Source organism: Chionomys nivalis, chromosome 1 (assembly GCF_950005125.1).
Source record: "Chionomys nivalis chromosome 1, mChiNiv1.1, whole genome shotgun sequence".
NCBI lineage: Eukaryota > Metazoa > Chordata > Mammalia > Rodentia > Cricetidae > Chionomys > Chionomys nivalis.
Window position 1 is genome coordinate 111,170,413 of NC_080086.1, and position 20,252 is coordinate 111,190,664.

The 20,252-nt window shown below is 44.8% G+C and overlaps 1 protein-coding gene across 2 annotated transcripts; it reads right to left on the reverse strand.

Moving 5' to 3' along the window:
- Positions 1 to 6,860: 6,860 nt before the first annotated feature.
- Positions 6,861 to 20,252, reverse strand: LOC130879409 (cytochrome P450 4F4). Of its 2 annotated transcripts, XM_057777917.1 has the most exons (13): positions 20,055 to 20,252; positions 18,337 to 18,481; positions 16,649 to 16,702; positions 16,431 to 16,558; positions 14,434 to 14,555; positions 11,927 to 12,197; positions 9,981 to 10,047; positions 9,661 to 9,790; positions 9,205 to 9,216; positions 7,691 to 7,833; positions 7,538 to 7,602; positions 7,306 to 7,388; positions 6,861 to 6,933 (listed from the first exon to the last, which is right to left on the reverse strand). In XM_057777917.1, exons 1-13 carry the CDS (start codon positions 20,250 to 20,252, stop codon positions 6,861 to 6,863), a joined length of 1,491 nt encoding a protein of 496 aa, XP_057633900.1. The 2 variants fall into 2 exon arrangements, with proteins under 2 accessions (XP_057633900.1, XP_057633909.1); XM_057777926.1 differs by lacking the exon at positions 9,205 to 9,216 and having other exon boundaries at positions 7,691 to 7,824.

Genomic DNA, 20,252 nt, shown 5'->3' on the forward strand with positions numbered 1-20,252 from the left:
GTTAAGAGCAAGCGTCAGGTCTTGAAAGCCAGGGCCAGGGAAGGGATATAGCTGGGCAGAGAGAGGGATATAAGGCAGGAGGAGACGGGAGCTCAGGATTTAGTCTGAGGTTTCATACGGATGCCATTCAATCAGAGTCATAGAGACAGGATACCCCATTTGGTCTGAGGATTCAGTAGAGGTAAAAAGTCTCTCCAGTGGCTGAGTGCTCTGCTTCTCTGATCTTTCAACATTTAGCCCGATATCTGACTCTGAGCTTTTATTAAGACCAATTAGATTTTGCACCACGTGGCTGTGTTTTGGAAGGAGATCTGCTGGAGACAGAGACAATGGTCATGTTGCTTTGAACTGGGATCTGCTATCCTGTCACTTTCTGAGTGCGCATTGGGGTCTTCGAGGGCACCTGGATGCTGGCATCACGTCTCCACAGCCTGGGCAGTACCTGCAAGGGTCACGGCAGGGATTCCAGACTTAGATTGGAGTTTGTGTGCTGGAGGAGCTGTGGAGTGTGGTGCCCAGGGGTCTTGAGCCTGTATGTCAGAAGCATATTAGAAAAGAATATTCTCAGTGTCACAAGGAAACACACAAGCAAAGCAACCCAGCAAGGCAATTTCTTTTTGTAAAAAGTATGCATCCTGATTCAAACCAGAAAGCAAGCACAGGCCAGGGTGGTGGCGGCAGGAAGTTCACTTCGTGTTTATTCTAAAGTAGATGCTGACTGTGTCACTTCATTGGTGGGAGTTTTATTTCACCATGTCATGTGATTGACTACCTCTGACTCTGTGGAAAGAGGGAGCACAAGTTAGTCAAGTCTCGGAAGTATCCAGAGGTGGGGCAAACAGGCCTTTCACAAGATGCCACACGCCTGTACTCCTCGCACTGGGGAAGCGAAAGCAGGGGAAGCAACCTGAAGAGCTCATGGGGGGAGGAATGAGGACAAAGCATCATGACACATGTATGGAAATGCCATAAAACCACTGTTGGGAGGCTGGGCAAATGGTTCAGTGGGTAGGAGAGCTTATTCTGAAAGCTTGAGGACTTGAGTTTGAATCCCCATGACCCACGTAAAGTTAGGCATGGCTGTATTTGCCCATAATCCCAGTCTCAGAAGGCAGATACAAGCAGATCCTGAAAGTTTACTGGCCCAGCCAGCCTAGTTAAAATAGCAAGCTTCTGGATTAGAGACTTAGTCTCAGGTAACCGGATAGAGCCTGTCAGAGGGAGACAGTGTCTTGTTTTGACTTCTGAATGGCTGTGCCTGGGCGCGTACACTTACACACTCACATGAATGTACCTATCAAGATATGGTTCCACCATTGACCCATCGATGTCTGGGCTTCAGTCTCATTCTGTAAGGTGATCTGATAAGTTATTAGAGCTGTATGAAATCCCTTTTAGGGAGACAAGTCCCTCTTGTAAAAGAAGGTTTGGCAGAAAAAGAAACTTGTCAAGACTTATGACCTGAATATGCTCCACGGAGTCCACAGGTGGGAGGAGAACACAGAGTCCCACAACTTGTACTTCAACTTTCATTCATATACGTGTGGTGGTGTGCTAATAGGGACATGATTGAACACAAAAGTTAATTAAGTGAATGCTTTAAAAAATTAAAGATGTGAGGAGGTCCCCACAGGTGTCATGATAGGCAGGTAAAATGATCCAAGAAGAGGTGAGAATGAAGACTCAGTTCAGCCGAGCTTACTCTGCCAGGCTAGATTAGAATCCTAGAAAGTCTGACGCCTGGCAGTTTATTGCCAATGTATTTAAACACAATAGCAGTTGGGAAAATATCCAGGCAACAATCACATCCATTCTGTAAGCTTCCAGTTTGTACTATTAACAGTGTCCTTTGTCAATCCCATCAGGTACCCTTTATTAACTGTTGATTTTAGTGCCTGTACCATTAGTGTTCTTTCTGTCCAGGAAGTCGTCTCCTGTGGCAATACATCCAAAGTTATTCCCCACTTTCTCTTCCATCGGGTTGAGTGTAACTAGTTTATATGTTGAGGTCTTTGATCCACTTGAACTTGAGTTTTGTGCAGGGTGATAAATATGAATCTGTTTTCATCCTTCTACACACAGACATCCAGCTAGATCAGTGCCGTTAATTGAAAATGCTCTTCCCCCCTTTTGTATTTCTGACTTCTTTATAAAACAAACAAACAAACCAGGTGTCCATAGATGTGTGAATTTGTGTCTGGGTCTTTGATTTGATTCCATTGATCAACATGTGTCTTTTTATGCCAACATCATGCAGATCTTTGATTACTATAGCCTCGTAGTACAGCTTGAAATCAGGGAGTCTGTACGTAGAAGAATGAAAATAGATCCATATTTATCACCTCAACATCAAACCAGGCAAAGGACACTGTCAATAAGACAAAATGAAAGCTTACAAAATGCAAAAACACTATATATATAGTGCAAAATTACTTAACACTATATCCAATGGAGGGTTAACATCCAAAATACATTTAAAAAACTCAAGAAACTAGACACCAACAAACCACTCTGATCACATACCCCATTTAAGTGCTCTGTAGCAAGAACTCTCGAAAGATCCAGAGCTGCCAGCATGAACTGTGAAGTTTTTGCTGCCAATGCTGAGTCAGGAAGCCTTCTCTTAAAAGAGTCGCTCCTCCAACGGACTGAGCTCTTAAGGTCCAAATGAGGAGCAGAAGGAGGGAGAACATGAGCAAGGAAGTCAGGACCACGAGGGGTGCACCCACTCACTGTGACAGTGGAACTGATCTATTGGGAGCTCACCAAGGCCAGCTGGACTGGGACTGAATAAGCATGGGATGAAACCCGACTCTCTGAACATGGCGGACAATGAAGGCTGATGAGAAGCCAAGGACAATGGCACTAGGTTTTGATCCTAATACATGAACTGGCTTTGTGGGAGCCTAGCCTGTTTGGATGCTCACCTTCCTGGACCTAGATAGAAGTGGGAGGACCTTGGACTTCCCGCAGGGCAGGGAATTTGGACTGCTCTTCAGTATCGAGAGGGAAGGGAAATGGAGTGGGGGGAGGGGGAGAGGAGTGGGGAGAGGGGGAGGGGAGAGGGGGAGGGGAGTGGGGAGAGGGGACAATGTGTGGGAGGAGGGGGAGGGAAATGGGAAACGGGGAGGAGGCGGAAATTTTAATTAAAAAAGAATAATAAAAAAAAAAAGAGTCGCTCCTCTGCTCGCCGTCAGCAAACAGAGCCTATCTGAAAATATGTGGCTACCAAGAAGCTCAAACCGATTTCCATTTTTGTGAGTCTAGCAGCCTTTTCTAAGCTTTCTTAGGCTTTATGTGAATGTATGTTGCCGAACATTGGGCTCCATTATGTAAAAGGAGACTGCTTTTGTTTCCTGGCCACCTAGACCCAAAACAATCACAAAATATATTAATTATATATATTTTGACTAACAGCTCAGGCATATCCCTAGCTAGCACATCTTAAGTTAATCCATTCTATTATTTTATATTTTACCATGAGGCCCCTGGTTTGTTACCTTGCATCTTGCTTCTTGGGTGGCTACATGGCATCTGCCTGACTCTGCCTTCTTTCTCCCTGCATTTAGTTTAGTTTTCCTGCCTAGCTATATTCTGACCTGCCATAGGTCAAAACAACTTCTTTATTAACCAATGGTAATAAAACATATTCACAGCATAAAAAGGGGAATCCCACATCACACATCTTTGAAGGAGCTCACTATGTCCCTGTCCTTTTGGGGTTGTGAGTCCAGTGGGATAGGGGACATTGCTGGATGAGTTATTCACATGACAATGTGCTGAGCACTACAGTGGAAGAAGAGGTGTCAGAGCCCTACAGGACATCCCTGAGTGCCAGGAGCCTGGGTTACTCATGGAGAACATGCTCTGCAAGGCAGAGTGTCATAGTACTGTCTGTAGCAGTTGACTCTGGGACTTTTGTGTCCTGGGGAAACAGAGGGCCACCTCCAGTACTTAACTGTAGGTCCTCCTTGCTAAATACTCTCAAGTTTAGGCTGGAAACTAGACAGAAAAACCACCTGGGGGACCATCATTGCTCTGGTGTGGGTAGCATGGTTTCTCCATCTTAGCCTGGGTTGTGCATGCATCAGCCTCAGTTGTCTGCATCTCTGTGGCTGGTCCTCAGAGGCTCTGTAATTTGAGCAAATGAAGTGGAGACTGGAATTGTCTGTCAACTTTTAATGAGTCCCAAAGGGCCACTAAAAATCCTCCTGCTGTGAGCCCTAGAAAAACTTGGAAGGAATTGGTTTCCTGGGGACTGTTATTGTAAGGGAGTTTGGGAGTCTGTAAGAAGATGTCCCATCTGACTATTTAAAGCCAGCGAAAACAATTGAACTTTGTTCTAATGTGTCCTCCAGGGCAGAAGCCCAGGGACTTTGCCTGATGGGCACGGAAAGTTTCTAAGCAGGGTTAGAGATGGCAGGTTCTTACAGAGCACTGTAACTGCTGGCACATGAATGCCAGGGCATCACCTCAGCTGGAGTCTCCTGGGGCTTTTGTGTTTAAACTGTGACCCAGCTGAGAAGTATTTCTGTTCATGCCTTTCTTTTATTGTTTGGTGTTAGGAATGGAACACTTTGGCAAACACTTTAGTATCAAGACACACCCAGAGTTATATTCAGCTACTTAAACATGGATCAATTGTCATGTACTGACCTCAACAAACATATCTCTTGCCAGGGTAGGGGTGTGAGGTTTTAGAAATATTAGTAAAGATAAGGAAAATGTGGTACATTTACACAATGGAGTACTACACAGCAGAAAAAAATAACGACATCTTGAATTTTGCAGGAAAATGGGTGGAGCTAGAAAACATTATTTTGAATGCAGTAACCCAGACACAGAAAGACAATTATCACATGTACTCACTCATTGGTGGTTTTTAAACATAAAGCAAAGAAAGACGGCCTACAAACCATAATTCCAGAGAACTTAGACAACAGTGCGGACACTAAGAGAGACTTACATAGATCCAATCTACATGGGAAGTAGAAAGTAGAAAAAGACAAGATCTCCTGAGTAAATTGGGAGCATGGGGAACTTGGCGGAAGATTAAGCGGGGGGGGAAGGAGAAGCAAGGAGGGGAGCAGAGAATAATGTAGAGCCCATTAAATATCAATAATGATTTATTAAAAATAAAAAAATATTAGTAAAGAATATTAAGACACGTGTGAAAATAATAAGACAGAAACCATAGAAAGTACTGGGAGGGTATTCCAGTAAATCCTGAAATCATCTGCGTTTATTTTTTTATAGCTTTTATACCCAATATAAACAGGGAGTGGGAAGGATGTAACAAAAAACTTTATTAACATGATACAAAGGACAACTCAAGCAGTCAATGGCTTTAACACTTTGAGACATCAAATCATTACCATTCTATTGCTTAGGCAGTGAAGCTGCTTTATACAAGGTATCCTGAAGGCAACCACTCCCCAGGTGACCTCATAGTTACAAAAGAAGGAGCAGAAGTGTACTCTCATATCCTGACCACCTGTGAGGATGGCATGGACCTACCTGGAAGAGCTATTTTAATGTCAAAAAAATCAAGTAATTACATCCTGAGTTGGCACGTGCATCTATACTTGTCAACCACTTAGAGCAACCTCCAACTCTCTGACCATCAGACAAGGTGGAAATAGGCTCACATTTTTGGGCCTCCACAATTAGTAGCCAGGCATTACTATAATAATCAGATTAGGGATCAAGAACAACTGTGGTCCCTATACTAAATTTTGCAGTACACAGCATGCAAGAACAGAGAGGAATGGGTGGGGGGTTGTTTTCTCCAATAGTGTAGTCAATGATTAGTTACCCATGCTCTAATAAATAAATGACTTCATATCCATGTTCACTAAAGCAATTCCAATAAAACTCAATGAATTATTAAAGGAAATCAATACCAAAAACCAGACATGGCATTGCCACTGTGAGGATCCCAAGTGAGGATCTGCCCACTGTCATTTGAGTTATTGAAGGTGTTCTAGGAAAAAAATATATCATACCCTCTGTTGAAATGTCTATATCTTAGAAATGTCTTGTGCTTTCTGTCCTCTCCAGCTGCTGTGAATAGTAAGGAAAATGTGAGCAGAAGATCAAAAGAAAGGCAATAACAAGTTCCTCAGGAGAGCTGCAGTACTGAAGTGAGGTTATTAATCTGTGGTATAAAAAGACAGTGTAGTAAGAGGACAAACCTCCCCCAAATGCAACACCTACACTGCAATTCTTCAATTAAGGATGTGAGCATTCGTAAGACCAATAAATCAGCCTGCCTTCATCTTATGGTAAACACACACACACATACACATACCACAGACAGACACAGAAAAGAAAAAAGAAAAGAAAAGGAAAAGAAAACCCGACAACAAATGCTTGACTTGTTGGGTTTAATAAACCGAGAAATGTAGTTTTTACACATTGCAGAATCCCAGAACGAGAGAAGTTTTGGAAGTAGAATGGAGGTCAAGGCGATGAAAATGTACCTCAGTTTAAAAGGTTTTCTGAGCTCGAGACTGGCCTCCATCCTGCCCAGACACTTCCCCTTAGCTGTCTATTGTTCAGGAGAGTAAGTCCTATTAGGTAGGAGGACAATGCAGGGCCTGTGAACAGCCAGAGGAAGTCAGTGTTCTTGGCCCAAGGACTTCTCAGCCCCATCCCTCCCCTAGACCCCAACTGTTGGTTCCTTGTTGTCCTCCAGCGCCTCCTGCTGGTATTCGGAGAGCCTCCAGCACAGGCGACTGCTTTTTTATTCTGGAATCTACTCAGGTAAGTGGATGGGTGGGATGATCCATCCACGCTTAGTGGTCACTGTGGGCTCAATGGCTCCACCCGCAACCACAGCCCGCCCTCCGCGCGCAGGATCAGCTCCGGCTGCCTGCGCGGCTCCGCTCCACCTTCATCTCGTTCATGGCGAAAGTCTGTCCGATGCAGTTCCTGCGGGAGGGCGGGGTGGGAACTTTGTATCCTGGATCTCATTCAGGACCCAATCACTGAAACCTGACCCAGGTACCTGGTCAGCTAGCTGGAGTTCCCAAGGGGAACTAACATATTCGGGATTCCTCGTCTACATCTACATTCTGTATCCCGTGAACCTCAGTTAGACTCAGAGGCCAACTGAAACTATCAGCTGGGTGGCGCATGAGCACAGGGCTGTGGTTCTTGTACCTTTCTCAACCCTGACACTGCACATCTTTGCTTAACCTGCGATGATGCAGGGACGAGACCTAGATTCTGACTGTCCCAAATTTCCATCTTCTCCATCTTTCCTAAACCTTTGCCACATCACCTCAAGCCCTCTGGCCTCACCTGGGCCCAGCGGAGAAGGGAATAAAAGCCAGAGGTGACCTGTCCTTGATGTTCTCTGGATCAAAGCGGAAGGGGTCATAGACCTGAAAGAGACAATGAATGGCATCTCCAAGCACAGAGACAGAGTCCTGAGTGTGGTAGGGAAGGCAAGTTCTGATTTCCCCAGCTAAAACCTGCTCCTTTCGCTGGGATCATTGTGGAGCAAAAGAATGGGGAAGGGCGGTTGCAGCACCTCAGGGTCAGGCCACACAGTTGGGTTGTGGTGGGTCCCGAAAATACTGATCATGCAGACGACACCTGTGGTGAAGTGGGACCATGGGGTTAGCCAGCTGCTGAATAAACTTTACTGTGTGCCCAGGTCCCTCCTTCCCTGTCCCGTGGGCACCTTTAGGGATGACCCGGCCATCTGGGAGACCAACGTCCTGGGTGCAGCGGCGGGAGATGACTGTAACCGGAGGATGCAGCCGCAGACTTTCCTTGATGCACATGGTCAGGAAGGGCAGCTGGGCCAGGTCGTCCCTGAGGAAGCCAACACACAATTATCCAGGAGCGAAACAGAGACCATCAGGCCCTGTATTTCCCACATAACCTTTCCCCACAGTCTTAAACTATCCCCATGAAAAGAAGAGACTTAGAAAAGTAGTGGATAGAATTTAGCCAGGTATCTTTACAAACTTTTTCTGAAGTAAACATGTACAAATGTCTACCATAAAAAAGGAACTCAAAAAATGCCTTTAGAAAAGAAATTTTCCTTTCGTAAGGCCAAAATCAAAGAACTAAGAGACAACCCAGATATCATGTTTGCCTTTTTTTCCCCCTGGCTGCCCTGGAAGTCAATCTGTAGACCAGGCTGGCCTCAAAGTCACAGATCCACCTGCCTCTGCCTCCAGAGTGCTGGGACTGAAGGCGGCACCACCACTGCCTGGCTGTGCTTGCTCTTTATCTCCTTTCTCTCTCTGCTTCTGCTGCCTCTGTTTGAGTCTCTCCCTCCCCGCTTACATCCTTGTATCCACACTGTCTTCTTTTTTCTCTGTTCCACCCTGCTCCTTCATAGGCAAGCTCTCCATCCTCTCTTTTCATTTCTTCCCTTTCTCCCCCTCCCTCCTTTCATTCTCCAACTTCTTTTTTCCCTGTTCCCTCTCCTCCCTATCCCCACCTCACTTCCTCCTTTCTCTTACACTCTCCCTATGCTTTTCTCACAACCCTATCTTTGCTATTTCTCCTTTTTTCTATTCCCCTTCTCTTTCCAATTCCCCTCCCCCTCGTTGTGTAACAAATTTGTCCAAACTAAGACATTCCATCCCAGGGGGAGCTCCAAAAGACTCAGGTCTTACACAAAACTTCTAAGGCTCAAGGTGTGAACAACTCACAAGTCTTAGGAAATTCCTGAAACCTAAACGATCCTCAAGGTTAAGTAAAAAGTAATAACTGCTGGACAGAGAGCTCCGAGGATGCAGCTTTTTTGAGTCCTCATCCACATTAGGGTGGGGTTTTCAGTGATACAGCTGTAAATAACCCCTCATTCAAACTGATGTGAGACATTCTAATAAACTCATTGTTTCACTAAATTGGTTTTTCATAGAATCATTTCTTTGGTCTGTTGTCCACGAGACAAATAGACACTTGCTCACATCTTCCCAAGAAAAGTCACACGGCACCACTCCTCTTGTCTCTACCCTTTCCCACCACCTCTGCTTCTCTTCACTGTACCCGAGTCCCAACTGGATATCTCCTCCTCCCCATTAAGGGTTCTAGATTGAAACAGATCCTTTAACCAGCCTGTTTCTCTCACTCTAAATCTCACGGCTGCCAGTGTGTCCCGGGAGTGCCCTGATGCAGGGCTGTCCTCCAGTCAGGCTTGGAGCTCCTGACAGCATTTCCTTCAGCTGTGTCCTTAGCACAGGACAGCTGCTCATAAAGTTGTCATGAGAAGGCATTATGGGAGGATTTGCTGAGTGGAAGCGTGAATGATGCAACAGATTCCCCAGCGCACTGACAATGACTTTTGCCCCCATGTGTCCTTTATGAATTCCTACTCTTGCAGGAAATAGGGAACAGAAGAGCAAACAGACAGAGAGCCAAGACAATGAAAACATGTTATATGAGACGGGGGAAAGAGGAGGGAAAGTTTACATACATCGATTTTCTGTAGTGACATCATCTGCCCTTACATTACTATATTGTCAGTAATTCTCTTAGAAGTTCAAAATTTTCTGTCTCAAAGCACAAAACTTCTTCTTTTTAATGAGGTGGGCACTCTTCTCACCATTAAATAATGGAAGAATCAACAAAAGAGCCCCTCTGCCTCCTGAGGAGTGGAGTCAGAAGGATACATTAATATATTAATATGCTCACCACTCAATCTCTGTAGACTTGCGGCCCCTCAGCAGCTCCTGCACCTCCTGCCGGCAGCGCTCCTGGTACTCCTGGTGCCTCGCCAGGTTGTACAGGGTCCAGGAGAGTCCACTGGCGGTGGTGTCATGACCTGAGGGGCAGATAAGGGGGCTTGGGTCAGAGTCACTTCAACACCACAAAGTGGGCAGCAACCAGGTAGGAAGGGGCCCAGGAAGGATAAGAAAAAGGCAAGACAGATGATTGTGGGATTTTAGGGTTATTTCATTGTTCCCGAAATGAAGGCTACTGCTCCCTCTCTAGTCCCACACTGGGAGCCTCACCCTCAAACATGAAGGTGTCAGCCTCTGCTCTGATGTCCTCATCTGACAGCTGCTTTCCATCTTCATCCTGGAGACAATGCCAGACTCCAGATCACAGTAGATCACAGCAGTTCTGAATCTACGTCTAACCCGAGACAGCTCTTTAAGATCCACATACCAAGCCCACTGCACCTCTGTACCTCTCTTGATCATCATCACAGTTCCTCACACCCCAGGGACAGTTCTTGACTGTACTCTTTCCTGTTTGTTTTTTAAATTGGTGACTACTGGCTAGATCACAATTTCTCTATGTAACCTTGCGATTATATAGGACGATTTCACGACAGCATTCCTTTGAAACTGGAGAATAAACATTACCCTCAAGACACTGCATCTTCTCCTAGAAGAGGAGTAGAACTCTCTCTGTCAATCCTTCCATAATTGTTTGATAGGAATAGAGTCTACCTTGTCAGCAAGGGCAATGTTACCCACTTTGGGACAGAAAGGGTTGAACTGACAGGATTAACAGTGGCAACATGACCGTGTGTGGATGCAGATGATGTCTCCTTACATATGACCAGTAACTAGACTTCTCCTCTTTTTCTTTTCACTTTCAAATATTTTTCATATGTTTTCTTCCCCTGGCCGCTTTTATCCTGCATTCAATTCCTACTGTACTTGCTTGTTTCATTCTTGGGTGTTACATGCAGAAAATTTATCTTATCTCCTCTGGAGGTTCTTAGGATTACATACCTGTAGAATTTACCTGTGATTGGAGAAAACTTGCTTACATTACAGAATAAAGTCCTCCCTCAAAGTGCAAAATTATATGTTCATGAAAATGCTGTAATGAAATGAGTTAGTTTGCACACTCAAAAATTAATTTAAAATGTCCCCTCATGCTTATTTGTCTTGTATTCTCTTACCCTCTCAACATTAATTCTTTTCTACACTCCCCTCTCCTCTTCTTCTCTCCATGTCCATCTCCCTGTTCACCTCTCTCCTTTTGCATCTGTTCATACTCCCTGAAACAAAGAAGGCACAGATGTGCCAACTCTGCTGTGAAACTTGCAAGGTTCGTAATGTATGGGCTTTCCTCCTGCAGTGTAAAATCTTCTGGACATACCTGATGTAAAATCATGACATCATCTGAGAAGGGAAGAGCTGCGCATAGGAAGCCATTCTTACAATCCTAATCTGGCTGCTGGTATTATTGAGGATAACACATGGGCTGCCCTGGCCATGCAGGTGCACAGTTCTAGGCATACATACAGACTTGAATGATTTCACAACCACACATTAAGTTACAAAGAGAGTGAAGTCTTACGTCCTTCAGTTTCAGATCTGGCAGGCATATGTTGAACGGACACTGATTTTATCTCTATAATACCTCTTTCTAGCTTGCCCCTCTTTTCCTCACATGCCTTCCATGGCCCCTAGGTATCTCTACATCAAGTCTCAAATCTGAAATGTCTTTTTATTCCAATCCCATATTTGACTCCATCATTTATCCTACCACTTAAAGTCAAGGATGTGACAAATGCATGTAGCCCCATGACTTGAAAAGTTGGGACAGGAGGATCTGTTCAATAGCAACACAGTGAGACTGACCTCTAAAAATGCTAACTAGACCTAAGTGATGTGGCACACATCTGTGATTCCAGAAAGTGCAAGGTGAGGGAAGGAAGAACATGAGATTGAGGTCAGTCAGCACTGTTTAGTGAGACTCTATCTAAAACTTACCCCCACAAACAAAAAGATAGCTATTTAATGATTTAATAATTTAATAATTATTTTGAGATAGTGTTTCACCATGTAGACTTGGCTGGCCTGGAATTCAATATATAGACCAGGCTGGCTTCAAACTCTTCCTGCCATTACCTCTGCAGTGCTGGAATTAAAGATGTGCACTATCATGTTCAATGAATTAAGTTTAAACAGCTCCATTCCACCTCTTGAGAACCCACCTTGGCCAGCAGCAGCACATCAATGAAATCCAAAGTCTTGGACTTGGCCTTGGCCTTGAGGACATCATCACCATCCTTACTGGGAAGAGCACGTCGCCGATCCTGGATGACAGTGTCTGTGAAGTCGTGCACCAGGCGGCAGGCCTTACGGAAGCGCATCCCATTAGGGGTGAGCTGATAAAGTGAGTCTATGTGCAAAAGCAACTGCTGGTACCGTTTGGACACTAAAGCACTGAGTTCCAAGATGGCAGAAATATACTCACTGGACTTTCTGTATGAGTAGAGCAGAAGAGAAGAAACACAACTCAACCCAACTGGAGCCCAAGAAGCATCTCTCAACAACAAATGTGAATTACTTGCCAACAAGATGTTCAGTCATCAGAAACAGGTGGCCACACAAATACATGCCTGCCATTAGTCAAAAGATTTAACTGTAAAGTCTCTTATCTCTCTGCATCCCATCCTCATGAGCCTCCATGTCTCAAGGCATCTGGAGTGTAGCACAGACATCATGCCTCTCATTTTTCTCTGACCCTAGATCTAGTTCTAACCCACCAGCTTCCCAGTACTTTCCACTAGTTAAGACCTTATTTACTTCCAGTCTCCTACAGGGCTCCTGCTTTCAGTGACAATTTTACCTTGTTTCTACAAGACAGTCAATGTCTACAAAACTCTGATATGATCATGTCCATTTACTGTGGTTCGGGGCCGTTTCCCAAATGTCCATCTCTGTGGCTGTTAGAAAATGGCAGAACCATTAAGAAATAGGACTTAATAGAAGCTGGCTAGGCCATCATAAGTGTGCCTTGGAGGGGATGTTAGGACCTGATATTTTACTGTCTCTCTCTCTCTCTCTCTCTCTCTCTCTCTCTCTCTCTCTCTCTCTCTGCTTCACAACTGCCATGAAACAAACATTTTTTCTAACACACACTCCCACCAAAATAATAGAGTCAAAGAACCCTCAACAAGGACAGGTGGTGGTGGCACACACCTTTAATCCCAGCACTTGGGAGGCAGAGGCAGGTCTCTGTGAGTTCAAGCTCAGCCTGGTCTACAAAGCAAGTTCCAGGGTTGTTACACAAAGAAACCCTGTCTCAAAAAACAAACAAACAAACAAAAACAAAAAAACCCCACAAAAATGAAAAAATAAACCCATCAACAAAAGTCTATGAAACTATGAGTCAAAAATAAATCCATCTTCTGATTAAGTCAATACCCTCAGAAGTGTTGTCACAGTAACAGAAGTGACTACAAATGCAAATACCTTTGGTAGAAAGTACAGGAGAAAGTTCCACCTTTGGCTTTTGTGTCCTTATAGTTTAGCTCCTATGTTGGTGTGTACTGATTGTCAACTTGAAAAGATCTAGAATTACCTTGTAGACAAGTTTCTGAGCACACCTGGATTCTCTAATTGGCTTAATTGAGGTGGGAATACTCGTCTTAATAAGGGCAGCACTGTGTCATGGCTGGGCTTTCAGAAGACACCAAAAGGAGAAAGCTAGTTAGTGTAACCATTCACTGCCCTCTGCTTCCTGACTGTGGATACAATGTGACTATCACCCCCACACTCCTACACCAGTAAGTTCCGGACAGCGATGGACTTCCCCTCAACTTCAACCCAAAACAAATCCTTCCTTAATTTTTGTTGTATAAACAAGAAACACAAGTAATGTGCAAATTGGTACCAGAAGTGGGGTCATAACTGTAATAACCCTGAACATGTGATTCTTAGGCCTTTGAAACTTGTTCTGTAGAAGGAATGTAGAAGAATTTGAAATGCTGAGCCAGAAAAGCCCTCAAATTCTGTAAGGGGAACTTAAAGGAAAATTCTGATGGGAGTTTGGTGGACCAGAATGTGAAAAAAAATACAGACAATGGAGACCTAGATCATGTGGGGTTTTCATGCAGGGGGAGACTCTGTCAAAGCTCGAATAGAGTCCATCCTTTCTACTTTTCTGGCAACCAATTTGGCTTCTTTCTACCCATGTCCTAAGAACTTGTGTGGGGGTGACAAAAGGTGTTAGACCTTTAGAGTGAGCACAATTTCAAGATAGCATAGCATTCAGGATATGAAAGGCTTCTTCTCTCTACCCGTTTTCATATATACGATGGGGAGCAGGTTTCAGACCACACAAAAAGGAGAAAAGTAGTTGAGCATAAGCATTCCTTTGCTTCCTGACTGCAGACACAGTGTAGCCAGCCTGTTGCCCTGCCTTCCTTGCCATGATGGAGTTTCCCTCAAAGTGACCTGAAATAAACTCTTCCTCAAATTGCTTCTATTAGTTATTTTGTGGCAGCAATGAGGAAAGTATCTAATCCAGTAAGTGGTGTCAACCTACCAATCTCATGTCTAAGGTGCCTCCTCCATGCCAGATTTACATGATCTACTACCCATCTACATTCCTGGATCATGTCCTCCAGGGAGCCCCCTCTTTTCCTACTACTAGCTATCGCTCTCACACCTCCTCCCTTAGATCCATGTTCTCAGGCCAATGGGGGGAACTCACTCCTGGCAGTTGCTATCAAAGCTGAAGACACATTTCTGCAGACTGTCCAAGGTCATCAGGCTGATGTTCTCAAACATGTCCAGACGGGCACTGCCACCTGAGGCCAGACGCTGCCACTTGGCCTTTACAGAAAAGAAACAGTATCATAATCGGGGTTCAGCTCCTTGAGACTCTGCTCAACCACAGCCACAGGAATGGATACCCCATATCAGCCGCCCAGGTCTCTGCTCCAGACATTGACCCAAGGAATAACCAGGCTTGGGTGAAACTGTTATGTTGGAGAGGAAGACCTAAGGCTGAGGATCAGGAGGTGTGAGTTTAAGCCTCATCTCTGATGTCCATGCTCTGTGCACCCTCAGTCAGCTCATTGCCCTCTGTTTCACATGCCATGTCTTCAGCAAGAAGGTAATCTGACTGTGTCTGATAAACCACGATGGAGCCCATGAGCCACTATTTGTAGATCACTTACTATCTGGGCATGGTGGGACAAGTTCCTTTTTCCTTCCAAACTTCAGGTTCACCCTAATGAGGAAAATGTAGCCTCTATCTTACAGGTTTGATAAAATTTAATTTACGGCATAAATTATGGAATTAGATCATGACCATCAGCTCCAGAAGTGCTATGACTGCAATAAATGGTATTATTCCTAATCTTGAGTATAATAAGTCGGGCTCAAAACTATCTCTATTTCAAGTATGGCAGACTTCCATTGTTTTCTGTATATTCTTACTAAATATTCCAAACATAAACAATCCCAATATTCTTTTTTCTTTTTGACTTTTCAAGACAGGGCTTCTCTGTAAAGCCCTGGCTGTCCTGGAACTCACTGCTTAGAACATGCTGGCCTCGAATTCACAGATCTCTTGTCTCTGTCTCCCACGTGCTGGGATTAAAGTCATGTGTCCATCACTCCCGGGCTCATTCCAATATTCTTAACATGGACTATTTTATACATACTTGCAGAAACCCTTGAGAGATCCAGTGATATTCTCCATGGGCAAATATCAAGCTTGCTTCAACTTGGCATAAAAGTAGATTCCTTAAAGCTAAGTAATGCAATGTAGGTCATGGGTTGCATCTGCTGAAGCCCACCTGTGATGCCCCTATGGGATTTAGATGCTTTCAAGAAAGAACAGACGCTAGGAAGATGCACAATGAGTAACTGGCTATCTTTCGTATTTAAACAAGGAATCTGGTGTGATCAACAAGATGAAAAACCAGCAAGCAAGTAGAAAAGAAAACTGTTGGCTCTTTATTTGACACTCACTCTTGTGCCTATTTTGTTCCTCAACCCAGTGTAACGTGAGTTTTCAGCAACGTCCATTACAAAGTTGAGCCTATTCTATCACCCTTTGCTTTTGTGTTAGATTTACGACTTTAACTACTGTAATCTAGGAGAAGCAAAGGAGCTATAACTTCAGTGTAACCCAAGCTTCAAGTGACTTCCAGCTTCTCTTCTGTGGAAATGTGTGCCATAGAAGCAAGCCCAGGATGCTTCTGGAGAGAGAGAACCTTAGAGACCAGCGTCCAGTCTGTCCTGATGAGACCATGCTAAGTTATCTTGAAGATGGTCAAGTCCCCAAATCAGAGAATTATGCTGGCATCAGACAAGCTGAGCCACAGCTCATCATATGCCACAAATAACCTAAACCCTGTCCAGAAGAACCAATTCCCTGGCCTACATCTCTATTAGCAATATCAGACCTCATTGTTTGCAAACTGGTGTGTGTGGCAGTGCCTTGCTCCTTATTGGCAGTTTCTATATAGTTCTCATAAAATCGTATTTAATTTTCAGGGCAACCATCTGATAAAAATAGAAACTAACTCTATAAGCACTCACCATGTGGGAAGATATGGCTCTATAGTATCATCTTGGACACAACATGGAGAGACAAATACAATAAAACATGGCTGCAGTATTACCTTGTAGAGTACAGACCAGATCTATCTGAGGCCAACTTCCTTCTTCCAGAGAAGCTGGGTTCTGGGGACTCACATGCATGATGTTGGTGCTGTCATTGAAAATCTTCACATAGGGCTTCAGGATGTTGAAATGGAAGGCAGGGGTCAGCATACGACGGTGGCGGCTCCACTTGTCACCAGCACTCACCAAGAGCCCATCCCCTGGGAGGGCAGCATGGCAATGAGCAATGGTGCCGTGTCCCCCATCCACCTCCAAGGATGTCCCTAAGCCCGTTATCTGCAGCTACTTACCCAGCCAGGGTTTCAGGAAGGTGTAGAAGATTACTTCCTTTGGGGCAACCGCAACTGACACAAATAAGAATGATTAGGGGCCATGGAGAGGCTAAGACATGAACTTGCAGAGTGTGTGGGCACCTCAGTGAGGTGTGTGCATGTTTGCCCCAAACCCAGCAGGTCAGAGTTAGAGAAATGGACATCAGAACCAGAGAAGAGAAGAAGGAAACAGGATACAAGGTGAGACAGCCTCAACTCACCTCAGGATTCCTTCACTTGACTTCAACATAGTCTACCATGTCTGCCTGTCAAGTTTAGCACAACAGTCTACAGACATAACACAGCTGTCCATCACCGAGTGCTGTGACATCTCCTGACACAAACATGTGTCATGGACATATATGGGGTAACATGGGCTAACATGGCCGACACACACATGACCTGCCCTAAATGATCCTATCTGCTGCTCAATGGACAGAGATGGTCTGATACATCTCAGTGTGCCCCGTAGGCAGGTCCCAGACAAGAGTTTAAAATAGTCACAATATTTTCACAGTTATGGCATTGGTGTGGTGCAATCAGACATCAGACCTGCCTCAAACAAGAAATCTCAGTCATATTTCTATGCCAGTGGGACTCTAGTAATAAATGCCCAATAACCTCCCAAACACTTGGTATTTTGGTATCCTTTGCTGAAGAAAGAGAGAAAGATAATTTCAAACAACTTCTCAGGCAAGAAACAGATGTTCTGCAAGTGTCCACAGCTCTCTGTGAGCCTCAAATAGAGCCATAGTCATGATTACACTTTGTTGATACCTGGGACAGTATGAAACACCCCAACCAGATCGTGTTTTGAAAGATTTAGTCCTCAGATGCTTCCTCTATTTTGGAAGATTCTAGAAGTTTTAGGAAGTGGAGATTAGCTGGAAAAAGGTCACTGAAGTAAACCCTTGGGAACATATTGAATTGAGTTCCCTCCTCTCCGCTATCCTCCCTCTATCTACCCATGATAAGATGTCCATTTCTCTTTTATCATGATGGACTCTGAACCACAATCAAAACCAATCTTTGCTCATTTAAGTTGTGATAACAACAGCAACAAAAAGAGCTGCTACACCGGGTATAATCAGGAGACGGACACATCAGTCAAGCTTCATACTGAAATACCCATGAGGCAGTGGCAAGGGAATCACCAAAGTACCTCTGTCTGCACCCCAGGAATGTGTACCCGCTGGAGGCAGCACAGAGACCTTAGCAGTGGGCAAACAGGCTGGTCCAATGTTCATCTGGATCAGAAAACAGGAGCCCCTTTGAGGTTTGATGGAAGGTGTGGATAACCACCTGCCAGGACTCCATTCACCAGTAGCATCCACTCCCAGTGGTGCACACCATGCCATGGGTGCGTAGATACCTTCCTCTTAGCTCTGAATGGAGATGAGAAGAAAGGGGTCCTACATTCTCTAGGCTTTCCAATAAAAGAATTACCAAGGCATCGGGCCAGAGTGAGCCCCGAGAATTCTACCCAGCACTCTCACCCTCTGTGCTGAGCCTTGCTTGGGCTTCCTCCTGACAACTTCAGTGAAAAGTAGAGAAATCCAAGAGAAAGAAGGACTGGGCTGCTTCAGGAATCTCACAGAAGCATGAATGTGGAGACTGGAGGCCTTCCTTTCCCCACAGCCACACCACTACCAACTTCCCCCAAGTACCTGAGGCACTGAGGACAGATCGAATGATGTCAGGGTGGCACAGAGTGATGAGCGGGAGGATGGGACCCATCCATGTCCTGAAGCCCTGGGGATAGGTGGCCACCAGCTTAGTCACCTCCTTTAGACCCTGCTCGGTGGGTGGGACCTATAAGCAAGATAGGAGCAGTCACCTCCTGGGACGGTTTGTCGGGGGTCAAGTGAATTATGCCTATGAGATGCTCAGAAAACTGAAATCACATGACTTCCAGGTATCTCCATGATGGCGTTTCCAGAAGGCATTGGTGTTTTCATCAGTAGTCTCAGTCAGGGTGACCCACCTTCCACACGGTGGGCAGCACCATCCATTCCATTGAAGAACCGTATAGAGCAGTGGCTCTCAACCTTCCTCATGCTGCAATCCTTTCATACAGTTCTTCATGTTGTGATGTCCTCCAATCATAAAATTATTTTTATTGCTGTTATGATTTGTAATGTAAATATCTGATATGCAGGATGTCTAATCTGTGATCACCCCCCAAGTGGTCTTGATCCTTCTGATTAAGAACCACTGGTATAGAGCAATAGATAGGGAAAGGGAAAATTCACTCCCATCTCCAGACTGGGGTACCCATCTTCTTCTGCCCACAGACTTAATAGTCCAGGTCCTTGACCTTTGCAATCTAACCCATTCCACAGGATCGCTCCTCCCCTAAGGATCCCCACACAAAGGATGTCAAACCGTTGGTATCAGATCGAACTAAATACAGCCTGACTTCCCAGTCCTCCACTTTGCCGATGGCACATTATAGCACGCTCAGAATCCATAATTATATAAGCCAGTGACCATACCACAATATACCCTCTCTCTGCCCTCACCCTCATGTGGATATATATGATACATTATTAAATGATATACATAATGTGTCGTATAGAGCTTATATATCTATTGTGTATTTGTCTATATATCCAACTAAATATATATACTTATGTAAATATATGAATAAAATCATGTATGTGCTGTGTAATGATATTCTTATCACTGACACACTGCATATGTGTGTGACTATGGTCCTATAAGATCATAATGACCTGAAGAAATCCCATCCATAGTATTTTGTATGGATGGATGGATGTCGTGAGCTTTGCTATTTGCAGACAAAGCAGCCGAGACCAAGTCATCCAAAGGAGAGGATAGACTTGGTCAAAGTCCAAGGGGTGGGTCTCAAAGGAAGGTGTGTGAAAGGGCAAGTGGGTGACTCTTGTCCTGCTAGAGCAGCATGACTCATGGATTCATCTTAGGGGAGAATTGCAAGCTTTAAAAGGGGGGGGGGCTTCAGGAACAGGAGGCAGGAAGACAGCCCATAGTTCTCTTATTCTATGTGTGGTGGGAGGGTGATACCAAAGACCATTCCCAGAAAAACACTGAAAAACAGAGATGGACGGACAGAAAAAATGTTACTGACCTTGGACAGGGCTTCTCAGGAGGTCTCAAGTTCACCAGCAGACAATGGGGGAACACAGGTGTCCTCACTCAGTGTGACCCACCCTGGAAACCCCTCAGTGTACACCAGTGTAAGAAAGACAGCAGAAATGAATCTAGAGCTAACTCAGGGTGGAAGACGGAATAAGTGAAAAGCTAGGGAAGGATATTGGAGGACTCGGGGCTACTGCATCCCTGAGCCCCATTCCTAATGCATTCACTCCTAAAGAGGAGAGCCACAATCTGCTGCCACACTCACCATGCCCAGGTGACCCAAGAACCAGTTCCGTTTGGGGGGCTGAGGGAAACCACGAAGATGATGATATGTGCCATAGTAGGTATAGATCTGAGCCAGGACACGGGCCAAGAGCCAGGAAGTTCCAATGAGCATCACAAGCAGCCATGGTGAGGCTGCCTCCAGGCTCAATCCCAGCCAGGACAGGTCCAACTGTGGCAT

Bases quoted from the DNA above. Each gene is read 5' to 3' on its own strand.
- LOC130879409 (XM_057777917.1), bottom strand. From the start codon at position 20,252: ATGCCACAGTTGGACCTGTCCTGGCTGGGATTGAGCCTGGAGGCAGCC. The intron at 18,482-20,054 runs GTGAGTGTGGCA...TCTTGCTTATAG, and splicing joins TCTTGGGTCACCTGGGCATG to GTCCCACCCACCGAGCAGGG. The intron at 12,198-14,433 runs GTGAGTTCCCCC...CTACTCATACAG, and splicing joins TTTGATAGCAACTGCCAGGA to AAAGTCCAGTGAGTATATTT.